General features: G+C 37.0%; 3 protein-coding genes across 7 annotated transcripts; 1 reads left to right on the top strand and 2 right to left on the bottom strand.

Annotated features, from left to right (window-relative positions):
- Positions 1-726: 726 nt before the first annotated feature.
- On the bottom strand, positions 727-9,012 carry LOC113720197 (short-chain dehydrogenase TIC 32, chloroplastic). Its single transcript, XM_027245138.2, has 9 exons — positions 8,150-9,012; positions 7,517-7,748; positions 7,427-7,434; positions 5,923-5,994; positions 5,702-5,855; positions 5,486-5,564; positions 1,731-1,815; positions 1,356-1,402; positions 727-1,092 (listed from the first exon to the last, which is right to left on the bottom strand). The coding sequence occupies exons 1-9, from the start codon at positions 8,253-8,255 to the stop codon at positions 916-918; spliced, it is 960 nt and encodes a 319-aa protein (XP_027100939.1). The 5' UTR covers positions 8,256-9,012; the 3' UTR covers positions 727-915.
- A 1,056-nt stretch (positions 9,013-10,068) lies between these two features.
- LOC113725003 (short-chain dehydrogenase TIC 32, chloroplastic) lies at positions 10,069-14,414 on the bottom strand. Of its 2 annotated transcripts, none has more exons than XM_027247947.2 (8): positions 14,144-14,414; positions 13,603-13,834; positions 13,335-13,414; positions 13,062-13,215; positions 12,187-12,265; positions 11,144-11,231; positions 10,656-10,702; positions 10,069-10,541 (listed from the first exon to the last, which is right to left on the bottom strand). In XM_027247947.2, the coding sequence occupies exons 1-8, from the start codon at positions 14,247-14,249 to the stop codon at positions 10,371-10,373; spliced, it is 957 nt and encodes a 318-aa protein (XP_027103748.1). In that variant the 5' UTR covers positions 14,250-14,414; the 3' UTR covers positions 10,069-10,370. The 2 variants fall into 2 exon arrangements, with proteins under 2 accessions (XP_027103748.1, XP_027103749.1); XM_027247948.2 differs by having other exon boundaries at positions 11,144-11,228; positions 14,144-14,413.
- Positions 14,415-15,297: 883 nt separating this feature from the next.
- On the top strand, positions 15,298-21,113 carry LOC113725004 (SKP1-like protein 21). Of its 4 annotated transcripts, none has more exons than XM_072073389.1 (10): positions 15,298-15,475; positions 16,990-17,243; positions 17,866-18,087; positions 18,266-18,457; positions 18,528-18,638; positions 18,843-18,921; positions 19,368-19,471; positions 19,616-19,776; positions 20,110-20,243; positions 20,782-21,113. In XM_072073389.1, the coding sequence occupies exons 2-9, from the start codon at positions 17,208-17,210 to the stop codon at positions 20,234-20,236; spliced, it is 1,032 nt and encodes a 343-aa protein (XP_071929490.1). In that variant the 5' UTR covers positions 15,298-15,475; positions 16,990-17,207; the 3' UTR covers positions 20,237-20,243; positions 20,782-21,113. The 4 variants fall into 4 exon arrangements, with proteins under 4 accessions (XP_071929490.1, XP_071929489.1, XP_027103751.1 ...); XM_072073388.1 differs by having other exon boundaries at positions 15,300-15,475; positions 20,778-21,113; XM_027247950.2 differs by lacking the exon at positions 15,298-15,475 and adding an exon at positions 15,482-15,639 and having other exon boundaries at positions 20,778-21,113.
- The last annotated feature ends 491 nt before the right edge of the window (positions 21,114-21,604 follow it).

Genomic DNA, 21,604 nt, shown 5'->3' on the forward strand with positions numbered 1-21,604 from the left:
AGGATAGGGCCTCTCCTTCCGAGTCAAAGTGGGATTAGTCGAGCTCCGTAAGGATTGATCCCACTCCGTCAGGAAAAAAAAAAAAAAAAAGTGTGATACAGGCAAATTGAATACGTGTAAGTGTAACAAAATTTGGATGCCGGAGATTAGGCAGCGCAGGTTGTAGTTGTGATGGAAAAGTGTCACATGTCAATACACTAGAAAATTGTGATACTGTAATGAAGAAAATGCTTTTACATTTGTTTGTAGTTGGTAGGGATAGTTTTGATTGAATCTGATAATAAAGATGTTGAGAAAAGAAAACTACTTCGGCGTGTACGAAACCATTGAAAAAAAAATGGTTTTGATTGAATCTGGTAATAAAGATGTTGAGGAAGGAAAACAATTTTTTGTCCTATTTAATTTTTAATTTTATTCTACGGTGCCAAACTCCTTGCCAGGCGCCTCGCGCAGCTTTGACAAGTCAATTACTTTCTAACTGCCTAGCACAAACAACAAGACGTAATTTTGTATGCATGCGGTGTAATTTTGTATGCATTCGGTGTAATTCATTTTGACAATAAAACTTAATTTTATATACATACGGTGTAATTCACTTTGAACAAATAACGTGTAATTATAAAATAAAATTTTATAATTTTCACCTATAGTATAGTGTGAAAAACGATATACAAGATACAATCTAAATCTTATATATATATATATATATTTTTTGGGCAAATCTTCCTTGTACTAATATGTGCACAACTCGCAGTGTGCTCATAATTTTTCTAAACATCTTTTTAAAAAAGAAAGTAGACTTTTCTACGCAAACAATTATTAAACAGAACTTATTTTCTTCCCACTTTATTATTATACCATGGTCGAATTTATCAGCAGTATATAATATACGTCCATTGTTGTAGAACTGGTTTTTCAGGAATCATCTCCATTTTGCTTTACCAGGTTCAAGCTAAACTCCCAGAGTCTGCTAGCCAAATCTGCGTCCATGGCCTTTGAGCTAGCTTTGGCTATGTTGTTGTTCCGAAAATATGCACCGCTAATTCCCTTGACTTGCGGATGCAATGCTGCATAGCAGGTTGTCGAAGCTCCCTGGAACGTCCGAGTTAAAAGGGGTGCCGGGGAAAAAAAAAACGAAGAAATATTAATTGGTCGGAAGGCTCTTGCCCTGAAATGGCATTATCATCTGCAGCATTCGTATAGTCAACTAAACATACGAACATCCTCTAGAAGAATCATACAAGTAACCTTTTGTCCCTTATCCCGGATAAACTTCAACATTTTACTACTGGTTTTACAGCACCAAAACATGAATTGTGAGAGAAATTAATACGAAAATTGGATGCAAAACTTACTTGTTGAAGAGTCTTAAACACAAATTTGTCGAGCTTATTGGCAAGACCTGCATCACGCATAATAATGCATGAGAATAGATCCAGGGGCCCTGGAGAGAGTAACGTAGCCAATTCCCGTAAATTCGAATAAATAGGAGCACAAGATTTCTTGGAAATTTTTGACGAATTAAGAATGGATCCGCGGGTAGATGTCTGCAACATCATCAACCGTTTCTTATAGTTAGGCTATTGAAATTAATCAAGTCTGAGAAATTCTAGCCAGCCTTGTCCTTGGCTATCAGAATCCGCAAAATGGCACCATATGATGTACGCATTTCATTTTCAAGTTCGACTTTAAAAGGGATCCATTCAGTGAAAGTAGTAGTTTGCGGATACCTATACAGCAGCCTCGACGATGGAAAACATTGCTGATAATCACTCCTGGATGAACAGAGTTGGCGGTTATTTCCACCCCTTCTTCCTGTCCAACAAACAAATGCACAAAGTACATGAGTTTCTTACGACGGAAATCGGTTTGCCAACTATGGGACATGTTGTTATAGAACAGTCAACATTAAAGACAAGCAATCTATATCTATATCTATGTGTATTCAGGAAGGGATTTTTAACAGAAACCCTCTCAATGACTTCTAAACTTCTCATTCTTTTTTCTAGATTTTTGTATTTATTTTAATACATAAAATGTAGTGGGTTATAACCCACCTTATCACCCATTAATATTCCCACTATCTCACTCCCACTATTCCACTATCTTAACTCATTCTACAACCACTCCTACAAATTCTCTATTCCCACTATCTCACTTCCACTCTCTCTCAGTTTCTTATTTGTTTTTGGTTCTCTATTCATTTTGTAAATGTATTGATTTTGTTTCTTTTATGAGCAGTAGTGGAAGATATTATGTGCAGAGACTTTAGCAGAACTCAACCTTCTTGTGGAGAATTGGAAGTATATTTTTGCCAGCTTAATTTTCCAGGTCAGTCCCCTCTGCCTTTTAAGTATGTTTTGTTTTTGCTTTACTTTTTGTCATGAATGATATTGCATTGATTTTCTGATCATCCATTATTTCTGAAAATTTTTTACAAAATCCTATGAACGGTTGTTTGCTTATTGTTACATTGTAAAGCAAAGATAGTCAATAGTAAAATAAAGTATAAACACAAAATCACAATCACATTTCTAACATAAGGTATTGCTTGCTTATATAATTGCGGATGATATAGGTTCATGATTGAGGGTTTTACTATTTCTAACATAAATTGTATATTATAAAAATTTATTTGTTTGTATTACTGAAAATTTTAATTATTTTTTATCGCATATTTATCACATAAAAAAGGTGTTACGATAGTTATTTTCATAATTTTATTCAAAAAATAATCGTGCATGAAATAAAAAAATATTTTTTGATAATAAAAAATAATTAAAAATGATTTATAATTAGAGAAAAACAATTCAGATACTACTAATAACTAAGGCACTATACGCCCATTATTAAAATTGGATTAATTTTTAATTTCGTCAGAAATCCTTTTGGCAAAATTGCATTCTAGCCTTTATTTTTTTTATCATTTTCTCTCTGCATTGACTGCAATAATTTTCACTTCACTTTTAATGGGTGAGCTTTCAAAATTGGTAGAAAGAGAGTTTATTAGGATTCAAATAACTATTCTGTGTTGCATCTTTTTGAGATGCTAAAGAAGACATGAAACTTCTTGAAAAATGGTATGTTACTTTTTAGAGTTTGAATCACAATATTACCTTCATTTTTTGTATTTTTTTATTTTTGCATCAATTGAATTAGAAAAAACGCGTCCTTCTAAATTTGGATTATGTTCAGCAGTGATGCCAAAGACCTAACGATATCTATATGAAAAAAAAACCCAAGGGACATAATTATATATCATACTAGATATCAGGAAACTAACTGTATAAAGAAAATAATCCTAACTCATATTTTGGCGCTCTACCTGACATAAGACGATGATTTTTTTTTAAAAAAACTGGTTTCTCTTGGTATTTGAAAATTTTCGAATTCTAATTGAATTTAAACCAAAAGAATAAATTAAAAATTATAGAGACTGCCAAAGTAAAAGACAATATTGAATTGGATATTAAAAGATGGTTTAAACATAGTAGGGACTACGAACCAAAATCTTTGAAAAACAATTCTGTATCCAAAAAATTAAAAAAAAAACCTACAAGAACAAACTTATTTTCCCAAAAAAAAAAACAAGAAAAGAAGCCTATAAGAATATATGCCCTTTTCCAAATTTAATAATTTATCTACATTATGAACATTTTATAAACTAATACATTCCTTTTTATTAATATTAAAATTTGATTTTAATATACAAGTGATAGCAGAGGGAATGAAACATTTAGCGACATGTGAAAAAATCAAAAAGGACAAAAGCAATTAGTGGGATAATTTCGCACAAAATTCATGAGTTAAAGTGCAATTTGAGGTATAAATGGGAGGCATTTTAGTGCATTTATTGGTTTGTTTTAATTAAGTGGTGGTTGGTTTTGCGGGATTTGGGGGGTTTACATGTACCAAAATATATTTATATAGGGATTACTTCATTAATTATGGGTGCTAATAACAATTCTATTGGTGCGTAATTTTCATTTGATTACAACACAATTGTATTAAATTCTATTGATGCTACTTCTATATTAACTATTGTATTTTTTTGTTAACAATTCTCATACAATATATCACTTACTACACATAAAATAAATACAAAAACTATTTATTTTTGATTTAATATATATTCTTTATCTAGATCAAAGAAATGAAAATATTGCCTCTCTTCAAGTTCGACAGCCATCCGCATCACCAATACTTTTGCGTGATCATGATAAATATGCAGTTTTTTATATCGTCAAAGATCGTGCATTTTCATTTGTAGTACACACTCCACAAAATTCAACATAGTTAATTAAATCATCAATTTTGACTTTCGTACTAAAAGTGGATTGGTGTGAAGAGTGTTCGCACCTTCAAGAAAGATTATCAAATCGAATGCTTAGTATTTGTAAGTATTTCATTTTAACAACATTCAATTACATTCATTTGTAGAAATATATCATTCCCTTTTTTAATATAAATTTTAATTTTTTTTTTCAGGATCCATTTTTCAAAAAAAGACAGTTCTTGAATGATATACACATTCTATTATATTTCAAACTATTGTTAAACAGATATTACATTTAAATTTTGTTGGTTCAATTTTTTCATCTTTATTTGTTCAACATTTTATTTTTTTCAATAATATCAGTACCGTGCGTAGCACGGGTATTCACACTAGTTTAGTTTGTAACGAAAAAGTGAGCGGAATAGCAGCAACTCTGCGCGGATCCTAATTGTGTGAGTAGTGTATTATTTTGCTGTGCTGGAGTATTTCTGTATTTTTTTTCTACGCATCCGGTGCCTCCTTTTTCATTTTTTACAGGGCTAAAAGCTTCTATCAGTTAAACTTTTTTTTGTCGCAATAACAACATTTGTATAATTTAATCTAGTGTGATATAAGTAGAAGATGAGCCAACGAAAAAATCCCGTGAAAAAAAATCATAATTAAGTGATAGTCAAAATTAAATGGCAAGATAGGAGACAAGAAGTGAACCTTTAACTTCCCACCCCTCCGGTTAGAGACGCTGTTGGCTCTATCAGTTAAACATTGACTTGGTTTCACGTTGGGCACGAAACATAGCATAGGATAGGCGGGCCGATCGAGCTATATGCACCAACAAAGATGTGCCTTGAAGACTTGAAAAAGGCATTATTTTGATTTAGTTAAGGTGGAGTAGGAATGTAGGGATCTAAACAAAGGCAGTACGTTTAATTGTTGTTAGGTGTATAGGATCTATGTGTTTTGTGGCTTGCCAGAAGTGTGTAAGTGGCCGTATTAATGTAACAGTGAGCTGGGTTGTGAGGGAAGCCATCATAGCTAAGGTACCTGTATCCCATCAATTGGCTGATCACTTGCTACAATTAGGTACTACTGTACTTCTTTTAAAAAAAAATTTTTTTTATTGCACCTTTGTCGAATAAAATCTCTTCTAGGTGTCCAACAATACAAAGTTCTGTGTACATCCTACATGGATTTATGCACCGAACTGAATACCTTAAAGCGTCTGGCTAGCTCATAGGAGTGCAGTAGATTAGCGAGCTTTGATTGACAATAAGCAAAGAAGTTACTGTATCTGCAGTAAGGCAGTAAATGAGGAGAAGAAAAAAGTTCCAACTGCTTCAAAAAATGTGATATATGCTGAAATTATCCAAGGTTCTCGGGCGCACAACTTCAAAAAAAATTCAGCGTTAATGGGAATTGAAAACATACCCTTTTTCATCACTGATCCTATCGAAACGAATACCTTCACGATATGTGTAGCGGTGAGCATCTGATGAAACGTTGACTATCCTCCCCTCTTTCTTACTTTTGTAATACGTTTTCTTCATGGTGTCCAGCAACAGGTTCGTTAAAAGAAAATGACCTGCATTTCACAATGACCAGACCAGTTAATGTCTTAACCAAAGATTCAATGGAGAAAAAGAAATTACCTAAATGATTCGTGGCAAACTGTAATTCTATGTTGTCCTGGGATAGCTTGAAAGGGGCACCCATGATTCCTGACAGGTGCCGAACCTGTGCAATAATAAATACCTACTCGAGAAAAATACAGATTTTGTATATAGCGGTGAGTAGGGTCGAATCCACAGGGACTGGGGATAATTCGTTTCTTCTAGAGTTCAAAGTATGGGGGGTTTTGGATTAAATGCCAATTAAACAAATTAAATGCAGAAAGTAATTAATTCAAAGAAATAATTAAGGGAAAACTCTAGCCAAGGGTACACGTCAGAAATGGTTCAGGCACTGATCATTGATTCACAGATAATTCCAACATCTAGTAATAGATTAGTTATAGTTGTCATGCACGCGATAAACAACCAACCCTTTCTTAATTTTTCGATAGCTAAGGTACGACCGTTAGCTATTTCTCTAACCCAAAAACAACCCCAGGTACGACCGTAGGATTTAATTTCTAGATTGCATTAATAATTAGAAAGGCCCAATCCTAACTAACAAACACGCTACGAGGGTTTGTTTAAGCTAGATCATATGCTCCCCTGACATAAACCCAATTACGCCAGTTGCTACTGAGGTAGAGATAACGAACAATTACGGATTCAATTACCCCTATTTAGCAAAATAGCCCCTATGAATAATTAATTATTGCGCACTAATCAATCATACACAAGAGATATAACAGTTAAAAGCAGGAAACACATGAATACCAATAAATGGAGGAAACAATTAAAATAAATTCGATCTCACAGTAATTGTTGAACCAAATCTTCAGTTGTCCCCTGACTAGAATTAGAAAATTAGTTCATAATTGATGAACTAAATCCGCCAGAAATTGTAGCAAAAGCTGCGGCCATCAATTGGGAAGCTGGGCGAATTCAATTCGTCTATTCAATAAAGAAAGAAAGCTACAAGAGTCCACTGAGTGTGTTCGCTTTTGTCCGACATTCGGAGAAGAGAAATTGAATAGGCAGAATCAAAGACATAAGCTAAGCTCCTCAGCAATCTTCCATGCGTGGGAAAAAGCTAACTAACAAAGACTAAGAAGAAAAGTCAACAACTGCGGCTAAGCTACAAGACGAAAAGCTCTCCAAAGAGAAATCAAAAGCTAAGCTTCCGTAGTGCTAGTCCTATGCTATTTCTATATTTCCTATCTCCTTTGCGGCGGCTCTCCTTCCGGAGAGGAAGAAGCCGACCCCCGCCTTCAGCCCTTCGTTGCTCCTTTTAGTGCTTTTGTCTTCGGCAATTACTAAAATGGGCATAAGTTTGCCTTTGCCAACAATGCCCCTGGGATAAGCTCTATACCTTAGACTCCTTTTCTGTCAAATTAGCACTTGTTATCATATTTTCGTTCTACTCCCTGGAATATATGCAAAACACTAAAAATGAGTAGAATTCAGCAATTAATCTACATCGGGTCAGGTAATAGGGAAAATTAATAATAAAATAAATGATAAAATTGCAACCTATCAATTCCTGCATTATTACTTGAGAATGAAGAACATGCTTCAAAGATCAGAAATTCTTGATAATACAAAACATTTTTGAATAATCTGCTGCTCTGCTTACATTAGGATATTCAAGGGATGACCCAACGAATTAAACTCTGATGCAAATCTTCTTACAGATGCCTTTGAACAAAGATCCAACTCCATGACATCGATCTTGGCTTCAGGGATTTCCTTCACAATGGCTTCTCTAACCTTTTGGCCTGCAGCCATGTTTCTGACTGCAATTGTGACATGGACTCCACGCAGTGCAAGAACACGGGCCGTTTCAGTACCAATGCCACTTGATGCACCTGCAATAAAATGCCAATTGCCACCATCATCAAATGATTCGCTTGTTTGAAGAATTTCATTACATCCAATTAATCCCACGTTTTGATATTCATGTTATTTTTATTGGTGCTCATGCTTTGGCGTAGTGGTCAAGCTGAAGTTTAAGGACGCAGAAGTCCAGGATTTATTTGCACATGCATTTCATGAGCAATGTTGCTAGGCATTCTAGCTAGCAAAAGATATCGGGATCCACTTCCCACAGACTACGTAACCCAGAACTCCGATCATGAACTACGTGAAACCCGCGGAGCTTTAAATAGAAATGTTGGAGCATGAGGTTACCATTGCGAAGTGCAATATGAATAAATGAACTGAGTTCGAGAAAAAAAAAAAAAAAAAGACGAAGAGATGGGAAGATCACCAGTGACAATGGCAGTGAGACCAGAGGCGTCAATGCCCTCAGTGACTTCTTCCGCGGTGGAAGAGGATGAAAATCCAGACGACCCTTTTGTGTTGCACAACCACATCTTTTCCTTCAAGTTCAAGATGCTTTCTTTTTCTAACTTACTTTGTTTAATGGCTAGACCTCTTTGTTCAAGGGGGAAGGAGAACGAGGAGGGAATTGCACTAACCCCAGTACGTAGTAGTGATTGCAGGATGATCAATACTTGATGTTCTTTGGCGATGGGCCAAATGCCAAATGTGTGCGCTACTGTAATCTTCAATATTTAAAGAGATTGATTGTTGATTGACGGATAGTGGTTGTTTCAGTCGCATTGTCAGCTCTGTATCATACAAATGGATACGTGTATCATTTTGGATTTGGCAATTGATGGATGGACAGCAATCTGGAATCGGGCTGCCCATTCCATCCTGATGGGGTTACAACTTAAAATTCCACGATCGACGTCGCCTTCGCTGAAGCATAAGAACATGTGGATATAGGGAGAACCACAAGGCACCAACATCCCGCTTCTCAAACCAAAAATGGGCTATAATTAGCAGTAGTTAGATGTCAGTCGTCGAGTCTGAAGTCAACAGAGTAAGCTAATTGAACTTGTGCTGCTAATAAATTCTGGAGTTTGATTGAAGTTGAATTAAAACGCTTGCTTGCTTGCGCGCTTAACTGGCATCAGTTTCTGTTGATAGGAAAGACAGACGTTCTTCGTTGGTTGCGCACTTCTGATTCGAATGAAAACCAGTTTAATTGCGACCTCCAACCTTGCCGTAATGACGGAAAAAGGATTGGTCACAATTGCTCCAACATCGACCAGACTTCATAGTTGCCCCATCATCCTGTTTAAGGAACATAAGCATATTTGATTTTACTTGAAAACTAATGACAAAAGTGTTACTTCAATAAAAATTTACGTACTCTTCAATACCCGCTAGTGTTTATGAATCTCTCAGCTGGATAAAGTCCAGGGTTCTCAGGAAGGGGAGCAAGCAGTAATCTTAGAAGCTGGAATTAAAAGTCTACAGACGGTTAACACGGCACCTAATTTATCCTAGTATCTATTACCAGTTTCATAAAAGCGCCTAGAAAGTTAAATACACAAAAATTGTCTAGTTAGGGGAGGACTTATAAAATTTTTCGTTACTGTCAGATTCAGAATTCGAATCCTATCCTTGACTGACGGGGGTAGGGAGGGGCATGGGGAGCGTGGGAGGTATAAATAAAATTAAAAAAAAAAAAAAACAATTGGGAGTAGAAAGGGTGTGGGGAGGAATGAGAATAGAACAGTTTGTTATTTGAGAGTTTTAGGAGAGAAATAGGAAAAAATGATTTTATTTTGTTTGGAAGTAAAGAGAAACAGAAGGAAAAGATTCTATTTTACATAAATATCCTTAAGGAAAAGCTAGTGTATTGAAAAAATTTCTGAAGTCCCTTACATTTCCATCGCTTTCTGCTCAAAACTACTAAGGTGGAAGAATTTCAGTACTGTGGGGGATGATAGGTCCCCCCCCCCCTCTCCTCTCTCTTCATTTCCTTCATTGCTAAAACGGAAGAAATCACTTGCATTCCTTACGAGTGCCTTCTTTATTCTCCAAATCAGATCTAAAAACTCGTGGATTTATATTTATGGCTTTCCCTCTAACTCCTTTAAAATCTTCCATTAATGATAACTTAGTAAGATTACTAGTCTAAGGTACCTTCCGCCCTGGCCCTTCTCGTCCACCTACATGCTGTGCGGGGAAAGACTGCACTTTATAGTCCTGGCCCTTCTCGTCCTCGTAAAGGTTCAAATCTCCCCCACATATTTTGTTCTTCGATGACGTTGTTACGGATGAAATAAGGTAAACCCACAAAAGTAATAGCGAAAAGTCTCGCGCCGTTCGTTCGGGGAAAGACTGAACCCAAAATGGGCACGGACTAGTTCAAGTAATGCCACTAAAGCATAATCAGGGATAAACCAGATATCATCCACTCTTAACAGCATTACAGACCAAGAGGAACAGAGCATCACTTGCTTCACCACGATGGATGAGAAGACATGCATGATGCCATACTCAATGGAGGAGCAAGCCTGTTAAGTAGGAAAAGCCACGAACATACACACACTACTAGAAACTATCTCATAGCACACGACAACATAGGTTTTTTCTTTTTTTGGTCTATTTTTCCTGGAAGATTTGGCTTCTCAGGAATCATTTGGTTTGGTTAAGCTGACGCTAAAATCCCAGAGTCTCCTTGCCAAATCCGCGTCCATGGCCATTGAGCTTGCTTTAGCTATGTTACAGTTGTCAAAATATTCGCCCCTTATTCCTTTGACTTGCGGATGCAATGCTACATAGCATGTTGTCGATGCTCCCTGATATCAGGTCAGTGGAGGGAGTACCAAATAGTTAACACCTTTTTCATGACAGACTTGACAAATTTAACACAAACGTGAGCCAATATGATTTTAGTACGAGGCATAACTTACTTGTGGAATGTTTTTATACACAAATTTTCCGATAATACTTCCAAGGCCTGCATCAGATAAAAAAAAGCAGATACATGAGAAAGACCACACATTTTTTAGATGTTTACATCAAGACAAGATCTCCACTGATGATTTCAAGACATAAAAGAACATTCTCCAGCCAGGATTTGGGGTTTAAGGCATACAATACCATCCCCTAACAACGTCATCAACACCATGTGTTTCATCATAGCAGGGCCAGTAGGGCTTGGTGTACCAAACAGAAATTCAAAGAACACCTAGCCCTTCTGACAACTGGCAATGCAAGAAGCATTTATACTAGGGTTCATAGCTTGCCACTAGAAATTTGAAGCTAATTGAACCTTTTTAAAGCATGCATAAACAAAGCATAATACAATAAAACAAAACCACCAAATAGCGAAGCACAAAAAAAATAACACATTCAGAAGGCTAATGCAGACGCATACTGTTAATAAGTTTGGGAGTACCTCTAAAAATGCCACTGTGACGGTAAAGGTTGGTTGTAATTCCACCAGGATGAAGTGAGTTGGCAGTTATGTCTGCATCATCTTCCTGCTAAGAAACAAATCATCAAACTGTTTTATGGAAGACATTGATTGATTTAGTTATTGTGACAATTTACAGAAGAACATCTCACATAAATGACAATGTTCATTCAATTAAGTTAACCATAATTGCTATTGCTCTTGAAAAGTTCCCCTTTTCTCTGAAGCACTTGCACTGCCTGTAGAAAAGTTGAATGGGTGTAATTTTACAACTGAGATTGTCATGGTTGACAAAGAGCCCATAATTATGGGACAAGAAGCAAGCCATGGATTCCAAAATTGGAGAAGCAGAAACATTGGCTGCAGTTAAGACATCATGTCACTGTGGTCAAATATTTGACCATATAAGATTTTTTTTATACTGACCCTTTCTTGTTCACTCTTGCCACATACTTCATCTTGTAGTTGGTGGCAGGAAGCTCATGACCAATTGAATCCAAGCTTGGGCATTGAATTATAGTATTACACGGCATGAATTAGTACCTACCTAAAATCAATAGAATTGAAAACTAACAGATGCTTTCTTTTGGAGACCTAGAATCCATCTCCACTTCTGGTTGTTAGATAGAAGTATTATTCGTGCTACTAAGATAACAATGAACAGAGAAATCTCGCACAGGAGACATATCATGTTATAGAGGCTGACCATTTCCACCAATGAGAAGGAGACGAGCTATGAGTAAGAAATGCATCTTATAAAGTTCGCAAGCCCTATCATGTTCAGTCCTTGATTTGCCAGGGAAAGAAACACCAAAATTTGCCAGGGGTGCACAAAATTTTGAGGTGTCTAAATTAAGAAAGACTAGAGTAAACATCCTCAAGATAATGCTGGCATATTATTATATAAGCTGGATAAAAGACAATATCTACAGCAACCAATGGGGGAAGAAAAATCCCAGGGGTTTAAATTCAGAAAAATGCTAGAAGTCTCAACTTTCAAGGGAATCAAAGTCAGAATCTACAACCTTTAACCGTCTGGCAAGCTCATTAGCATGCAGCACATTAGAAAGCTTGGATTGACCATAAGCAAGGTATCTGTTGTACCTGCAGCGTAAAAGTGTGAGAACATGTGAGAGGTTTTTCAAGAATGATGGTCAAAAGACCTCCCCGCACTACCTCCCTACACACCATCCCTTAATAATTCAACACAAATTTCATTAACAATTTTTTCTTTTTCTAATCGAGGGAACTCTCTAAAAATCTTACAGTTTCTACATGATAATGTCACAGACAAGGCATGGGGGCTATCCTCTCATTCTCCCCTAATCCTGCCTCTCTTTCTTCGCAAACCTTCTAGAAAATGATGGCTATGATTTTTTCCTATATTACCTGTAAAACAGTTCTAACTTAATACTTTGACATGTTTGCTTTATGTTTATCCCCATTTACACGAGAAAATTGCATGCCATTTATTTGTGTATCAGTATATTGTATACTATGAGATGTACTCAATAACTACTGCTTAAGAAGTATCTGCAATTTTATACTTCCTAAGTCTACTTGTTGGCATGGTGAGCGGTTCGAGATATAGGTATGAATAGGTTTTACTTTTCACAGGTAGGTGGCTACTTGGACTCTCAGGAGTACCCAAAAATTTAAATCTCAACCACCACATGACAAAACACACGGCATTTTATGAAACAAGGAGAGAGAAGAAACAGATTCTCAGTATGGTAGTACCTTCAAGCTAAGACATGAGTTTGAAGCTTTGACATTAAGAAGAAGAAGAAGAAAAAAAAAAAAGAAGGAAAGAACAATGATAAACTACGGTTTGAGAGTCTAGAACAGAATAACATATAGAAAGATTAACACAATTAAGCACTGGCAACCACAAGCTTACCCTTCTTGATCGTTGATTTTATCAAAACGCACACCTTCACGATAGGTATAGCGGTGAAATTCTGATGCAACAATCACGATCCTTCCCTCTCTCTTAGTTTGATGACATGTTTTCTTCATTGTGTCCAACAACAAGTTAGTCAAAAGAAAATGACCTGCATAACAGATACAAAACTAAAGATGGTTATGAAGATAAAGTGTTGATGTCAACAAGAACCATGCTGAGTTCCAATCCATCCAATTACTGCTAAAGAATTTGAAGAATAGGACCTACCTAAGTGATTTGTGGCAAACTGCAATTCAATGTCGTCCTTGGATAGCTCGAATGTGGTCCCCATGACTCCAGCATTATTACTTAACATAAAGAAGACAGAGACCAATCCCAGGAGTCAAAAACAAAAAAAAAGAATAAACGAATAAGCAAATTATAAGCAAATAAAATTTACAAAATCACAAAAAATACCAGGCACTTAATAAAGAGACAAGATGAGGGGAGACAAAGTTAGAAGAGTCTGATTGCTGTATAGGTAGCATTTACTTACATTAGGATATTCAAGGGACGGCCAGACGAATTAAACTCCTTTGCAAAATTTCTCACAGATGCAAGTGAACTGAGATCTAACTCCAAGACATCAACTTTAGCTTCAGGGGTTTCCTTAACAATTGCATCTTTGACCTCTTGGCCAGCAGCCATGTTTCTGACCCCCATTATAACACTGACACCACGCAGTGCAAGAACACGAGCTGTTTCAGCACCAATACCACTTGAAGCCCCTGCAATTTTGTTTGTTATTATACTACGTCATTCCATGCGTTCAAACCGATCCTCTTAATCAATCATAAAGGCCCACAGTCATGAACAAGAAAACGAAAACGAAAGTACTGATGTGCTAGACGAGTATAAACAAATTGAAGGGCAACAAAACAAGGAGATTATTTTTGAAGCAGCGTTCACTTCTACACAAAAGAGAAGAAGAAAAAAGAATAGAGAAATTTAGGGAGCTGAAAATTTTTTTAAAAAAACATATGTGGACAGAAAGGTCGAATTGAGAAGGAACGGAGAGACAAGAGCAAGTAGAGGACCTGTGACGATGGCGGTGAGACCAGAGCCATCAATCCCCTGCGTGACTTCCTCAGCAGTGGAAGAGGATGAGAACCCAGATGGCCCTTTTCTTTTGAAAAGCCACATCTTTGTTCAACTGTAGTAATTAGCGAAGCTGCAGAAATTCCAAGAAGAACAAGCAGAGGAGGTGGAGGTGGAGGTAAAGGCCTTATGGTTCTACGAGAAGGTTCCTAATCCTTGATGAAATACCGTCGTCATTGAAGCGGTGATGAATTGATGGTTGACTCGAAAATAAACGGTTGTGAAATTACTACTTTTTTTTATATTTATTTCTTCTTTCGTGAATGGCAAGATAATGTAGGAATATACATTTTTTTTAAAGAAAAATTTCAGAAACCTCCCTTGAGATTTTTCCTAATTGCAATTAGCCCCTCCCAAATTTCTGAAATCACACTTAGTGTCCTTCGACTGACAACCTTTGTGTGACATCATGGTCCCTTTATGCAAAGATAATATTAAAAAATATGCTTAGGAAAGAGAGACATATTCTTTCAGTTTTGTCCTTTTGCAAGTTTATTTTTGAATTTTAGGAGAGAATTCTCTTATACCGTCCGAATTTGGATAAGAATTTTTATTTGAAAAATTAAATTCAAATCGAATTTGGATAAAATCGGATCCACTAACGTACCAATTTTCCGGTGAACTTTGACGGAACTAGCAATTGCATTATCAGTTCTTTAATAAAAATGGATACTTGTGTTTCTAACGCTCGACGTGGCCTGCGGTGGCCCTTCACCAAAGCTTTAGAACATGAGGCTGTCGGAGGAACGACAAGGCACCGACCGACAGAGTGGTAGATGTCAATCGTCAAACTGCTGAAGTCCACAGAGTAAAAGCCAATTGAACGCTAACTGGGGTCAACTTGACTTCCATAGGAGGAACGACCCAGCTTGAGTCCCTGGAATTCTGCCTGGGCCGATCTCAGACCAATTTATGCGGTTCATGTTATAACATGGGCCAACAGGGGCTTAGCCAAGTCCAAATTAATGACCAGTGCGTACAGGGCCGCCACTGGTGGGAAATTTGGAATTAGGACCTTGAAAAAGAAAGAAAAAAAAAAAAAAGGAGAAGAAGAATGGCCTTAACCGCCTTCACGTGCGAGTCCGGTATGGTTGCACGCGTCACAAGCACGACGCTTAGACTGTAAAATCAAAACCAGTGGACTTGGGGGGAACTGACTGGGGCTTACCCGTTTTCCAGTCACACCTAACCCCTTACCGCTTCTACTCTTCTTCTTATCCTCTTTTATCTCCTTTTAATCGACCGATTACCGAGATTCAATTACATCCCAGGCACGTAAATTTTTCTTTGAATTCTTACGTAATATTGCATTTGTTCTCTGAAAATTCGTTTGCTATGTGCGAGAATTGATACTAGTACCACGTTTATACGTAATTTCCCCCACAACACGCATTCAATCTTGAAGCTTCAATATTTGTTTCAGCTGAAAATATTGGTATTATGCCGTTTCTTGATCGACTTCGAACCTGAATTCGCCATAAAAATTGTTATGAATTCTATCTAGTCTGCTAATTGGAATCTTTTCTGTTGTTGTGGCTCGGCTGGGCTCACTCTTTCGCCTGAATTAAATTATACAATGAAAGTCAATTAGGTTGCTGTGGCACTTGAGAGTTACTGTATAACGTGCCTTTTAGTGTTTGTATTTTTGTTAGTGTTTTTCTTTTTCGGGTTATTAATCCTTAATTTCTTCATGTGCTCAATTATCTACAATGTTAGACAAGGTGCGGATAAAATGCTTGAAACTCAGTCTACAAAATACTGAAACTGACAACAGGAAGAATGATAGATTCTGGTTGTAAAGCGTGTAATAGCCTGCCTCTGCAGAACACGAGTAGTGGCATGCTAATTCTGATAATTGCTCGAAAAGAAACTAGTTCAAGCGGGGAAGAGAGCTATGAGATCATTTTATCAACACACAACACCATCCTCTATGGATAAGTTGAAGTGTAATAACCGGGTAAAGGAGGCATCTTCAATTTGGCTTGTCAATTTTATTTGAAACATCAAACAGCTGCAGATCTATTGTACTGTTGCTTTAATGAACATTTTTCAATTGATGATTCATACAGAATTTAAGGAAATTCTTTATACAGAATTTAAGGAAATTCTTAAATGCTAAATCTGCATGTCCTGAGTAGTACCATTCTTGCAACTATGGCAGCACTTGGGAAAAGTTGGATGGGTACTTTAAGAAGTAAGAATCAATACTAGTCGGTACCTGTCCAGTTGGGCACTTAAGATGGACAACTTGAGAAATGATAAGGGAAGAGCTTTTAGCATATGATTTAGTTACTCTTAATGAAATCATGTCTGGTCAAGGATTCATTCTGTTACTTTGTTGTGATACACACTAGTAAATTTAAAGACAGTTTATTTTACCCTATCTCGAGAGTACAGTTTGTATACCCAGAGTCGGTTATAGTAGAATTCTGGATGTATCTACTTCTTCCATCGCTTGCCTCTGCAGCTAGAATTCATCTGCTGTTTTAATGTTTTCCAAGTGGATGAAAGATGAAACAAGATAGAGAAAGTAAGAAACAAAAATTTTATTTCTATGTCCAACCAAAAGTGAAAAACCTTTCTAAATGCTCTGCTAGTTTCTTTGTTCTTTTCTATTTTTCCTTCCAAAATCCTCTCGCCTCTCCAAGCCTATGTGTTTCTTTTCTCATGCATAAATACATGTTTGCCTTTGACTTTCTTAGTTTCGTTTCTACTACAAGGGGTGTGCTTGTCTTTACCATATAATCAACTGTTGTTGATCCTTAATCTCTTTACTCCTGAACAGGTTTCTGGATCTGATGGATATTTCTTCTTGAAAAATTGCAAACCTTGGGGTTTTTTGAGATCTGCCATTGCTGATTTAGTATTCACTGCCTTTGCAACATTTATGTGTTGAAGCAAGCGAGACTGCGAATATCTTCTTTGCTTGCTAGACTTTCATTGTACGAGTACATAAATTTTGTTTTGGAGTCCACAATAAATTTGTGCTTATTGGACCACCTTATGCCAGAAGGTCCAATGGCAGTTGTCAAACCAGAGGTGGGTTAAATGGATTGTTTGTGATTTTTCCTATCTACTAAAAGAAATTGGAATAAGATCAAGCAGATGTAGATGACACTGTTTTAGGTCTGAATTTACTTTTCTTCTTAGAAATTGGACCCCCTTTACCTTTTTTTTTCTAGAGTAGTATGGATGTCACTCACATGTTTCTGGATTTTGTTGGTGGAATGAATTGATGCTGATGTAAATGTTTCTAATGTGTTCTATACCTTTGTCTACTCCATGTTCGCCCTAGAATTCATTTGCTAGCTGCTGCTTATTTTCCTGCATGAATAGTTGAACGTATTCCTTGACTTTTTTCCCAAAAAAAATTAATGGTAAGTTTATTTAGTTGTTGCTTGGAACTGAGAATCCTGTATTGATTGTTTTTGAGTCCTGTTTGCCCAAGTTGATGGTTTATGCTCCTATCCTATAATTTGGTATGGCATTTTTAAGATGAGAGATTTCTTGCTGTTGGTTACATAGGTTGTTTCTATGAGCATTTTCTTGTTTTTGATTTTATTTGTTGGCTTCATTTTCTCATGCTGTTGTTGGTTCTCTTTGGATATATTGAGCATGTACCATTGGCCTTACTCATGTTGCTAATCTTTCCATAATGAAGATGAAGTCATACATCTGGCTCCAAACTACTGATGGTTCAATTCAACAAGTGGAAGAAGACGTTGCTATGTTTTGTCCTATGATATGCCGAGAAGTTCTTCAAACAGGCATGGGATCATCTAAAAATTATGCTATCTCGCTTCCTCAACGTGTAAATCCTGCTATATTGGGATTAATACTTGACTACTGTCGGTTTCATCAAGTACCAGGCCGCTCTAATAAGGTTTACCCTGTTTTATGCTGCTTGCCCTCCTTCAAGAATTGTGGTTGTACAGATATCTTTCTCTTAGTTTCATTCTTATATATCTTAACTCATATATTGCGCGCCTGTTTTGCGGTGTTTTACTGTTTCTATTTTGATGTTCTGATGGCATTTGACTTTGTCTGTTGATTCTATGCAGGAAAGGAAAACTTTTGATGAAAAGTTTATCAAGTTAGATGCAAAAAAATTGTGCGAGTTGACATCTGCTGCTGATAGTCTCCAACTGAGGCCTCTGGTAGACCTTACAAGCCGTGCGCTTGCTCGGATGATTGAAGGAAAAACTCCGGAAGAGATACGTGAAACTTTCAATTTACCTGATGATCTAACAGAGGTATCTGCTGCTGGGATAAATAGGTATAGCCCAATGTGTTTTACTCATATTTAGGTACTTTCTGTTGCAGGAGGAGAAGTTGGAGCCTTTAAGAAATTTGACGGATGATCCACGCATTAGGCTTCTGAATCGGTTATATGCAAGAAAGAGGAAAGAATTAAAGGAGAGAGCAAAAGTAAAGGTACTTTGATGTTCTCCCCCCCCCCTCCCTCCAAAAAAAAAAAAAAAACCCTGGGTACTTCAGTTAACTTGCTTTTGGAGTGCCTGTAGGTTAAAATAATTAATCAACTTACACTGTAAAATGCAAGTGCAGGATATGTCTTGGTAATCAACTCCTCGTTTCTGAATCCTTAGTTTTGCACTAAGAATTGCACTAATGTTTCAGAATGTTGAGGTTGAAGAAGAGCAGCTTGTGGATGAACGCCCAGTTGATGAACTTTTGTCATTCATAAATGGAGACGGAGGTCTGCTTGAAAAGTTCTACATCTTATTTTTGGTGAAAACTTGCTTTATCTTGTTGAAAATCAAGAAATGTACTTTGTAGTAGCTTGATTCCCCAGGCCCCTGGCGAGCTTATGTAACTGCATTTAGTCAGCTTTAGTAGCTTTATCTGCGATTTATGGATAGCTGATGCAGCCTTTGCTGCCATATTATGTTTTAAGTTTGTTTTGTCTTGTGCAATAGATGATATGTACATGATATTTCCTCTTTGCAAGTTAAGAATCTACTAAAAGTTCACTCCTTTCATGAATAACCCTGACCTAGAATTTGAAAACTTCAAGTTCTATCTGATCTGACAATTTTGCATGAGTCATGTTTGAGTAAATTTTTTTAGGCCATGTTTGAGTATATTTGCTTCTTCACTACAGTTATTGTTCCATGATGAAGCTCAGGATATCCTCTCTTGCAGAATCTAAAGGAGTAAAAGCTGCTAAGAACAAAAAGAAAAACAGGAGGAGAAAAGACCTTTCTGGAAACTTCTCATCAAATGATTCAAATTGTAACCAGTTTAAGGTTGTAATGACACGCTTCTTCCCAGCTACTTGCCCCCAGCCTCTGAGCACTGTATATTTACTGTGCATTTTGTCCTTCTCTCTTTAGGGAGAGAAGAAAAGTTGCACTGCTTTTGGGTTTCACTGGTATATGTTGATATTTTAGGAGCCAAATCATCTGCCTTCTGGCTACTTGATTGGTGATATTGACAGTGCAACCTCCCAAAGTAAAAGTGCAGTATTTCAAGATTCTGCATCTGTTACATTTTCACCAAAGCTTGAGTTTGATAATGAGTTGGATCCTGCAATGGAGGAAGAACTGGACAGGTAAAATAGCTTTTTATTGTATCCATATGTTATACCTGATACGTGTGTGTGTGTATATACATATCATATTTGTTAAAAGCCAAATCAATTTAGAATTGATTTGTTGTTGCAGAATTGTACCTTGACCTATATTTCTGTTTTAGTTTGATGTGTATTTCGGGCATTGATATGTTGGTCTTGCATTCATTTAAATGGTGTGGTAAGTTTCATATTCTGTGATTGCAACATACTAGTATTGCTGCAAGCGCTACGTTTAATTTCTTGATACGTAGCATCTTGGATATGAAGTTTTATTTTAAAAGATGGTTCTTAGTTATTATTGCTGAATTGCAGGGAGGTTGAGGATTTTGCCCGGAGATTGAACTCTGTTTGGCCAGAAAGGATGCAGGAGATGTTGTCCTTGGGTCAAGAAAGGAGACCTGTACCAGTATCGCTTAATGGAAATGGTGCAGTAAAGTGATGTAAAGGTCAGCTATTTTGTTCTATTTACTTTTTCAGAACCAATACATAGAGGAGAAAAATAAGTTGTGCTTTCACTTGCTGACAAGAGGAGAATAAGTTACTGTTAGAGGCATTGATTGACTCTATTTACCAATAGCAATTTAAATGCTAATATATCGATGGTTTGGTTTTTTTAACCAATTTATTTGAGAAGCACAGTTATGGTCCTTAATAAGAAGAGAGCAATTAGCTTGATTTACACACAGCCTCATGAATTGAAGGGTAGAACCTAGTGTGAGGGTTTCAGATACCTTAGAAATTTACAACTTTGTCCCCAGGATGTTAGATGAAGGTTGTGATTCCACTATCGGCCCCTTCGCACTTCTAACTGACCATGCTGCCAATTTATGTCATATAAATTTCATGTCTTCGGCAAATGTTAAGCTGAGGAGTGAACATTTCAATATCTTTGGCTACCAAAGACTGCGACTAAATTAAGAATGTAGTTTAATTCGTGTTAGATCTGTGTTCATCTAAAAACTTACTTTTGTCCGATGTAGACAGGAGATGACAGCAATTCGAGCTGAAAACTCACTTTTCCAGTGAGAGACCAAGCCAGTTGTGCATAAGAATGGGCGTTGTCACCACGTCAAAAACCGATGGATTTTGCACAGGTGACCATGTTGAGAATCTTTGTTGAGCCCTTTGATCCGAAGCATGAGTTGCAATCTAAGTAAGTTTATGATGCATGTTCGGAAAGTGTCGTTCTTCCATTGTTTTCCCTCTGATTTTTGTGTCCAGAATCGTGTCATCTGAAAAGGGGAGGGAGTGAATTATCTCGTTTTGTAACCTCTTGGGCAATTTGAAGCTTTTGTCAATCGTCACATTTCTTTTAAGTGGTGGAAAGCCCTTGCAAATTCTGCACCTTCGTCGAACTAATAATGCTAAAGGGAGGCCAGCAAAATGTATCCGACCCACCCCACCCCCCGAAACCTAAAGCCGAACAACTCCCCGTCAAGCATCATGCTGAGTTTTGTAGAGTTATATGCCTGCGAATTCTTTCAAGCTTTGTCGATTGATTGGCTTGGTAAAATAAACGTGGCAAGCCCATTTGAGAAGATATTTCGAGACCCTCAACCCCAAATGCAAAGGTTTTGTAAGAAAAATTTGTAAAATATAATAGTTTCTTGACACATTTCTTAATTACGCTTTTGCATACATTATATGTCGGACGGGCTCTAAGCGGATAACTTAGCGACATTCTTCGGCCCTGATTGCGCATAAGGGCTGAAGCTGAGGTCACATCCTCTCTCTTGGATGGGCTTCGGGGTTCCACAATGGCTGGTTGCTTAGTAGAAATGGGAATCACTCAAAAGACCAGACAAGG

The sequence above is a fragment of the Coffea arabica genome, chromosome 2c (genome assembly GCF_036785885.1).
Source record: "Coffea arabica cultivar ET-39 chromosome 2c, Coffea Arabica ET-39 HiFi, whole genome shotgun sequence".
NCBI classification, from domain to species: domain Eukaryota; kingdom Viridiplantae; phylum Streptophyta; class Magnoliopsida; order Gentianales; family Rubiaceae; genus Coffea; species Coffea arabica.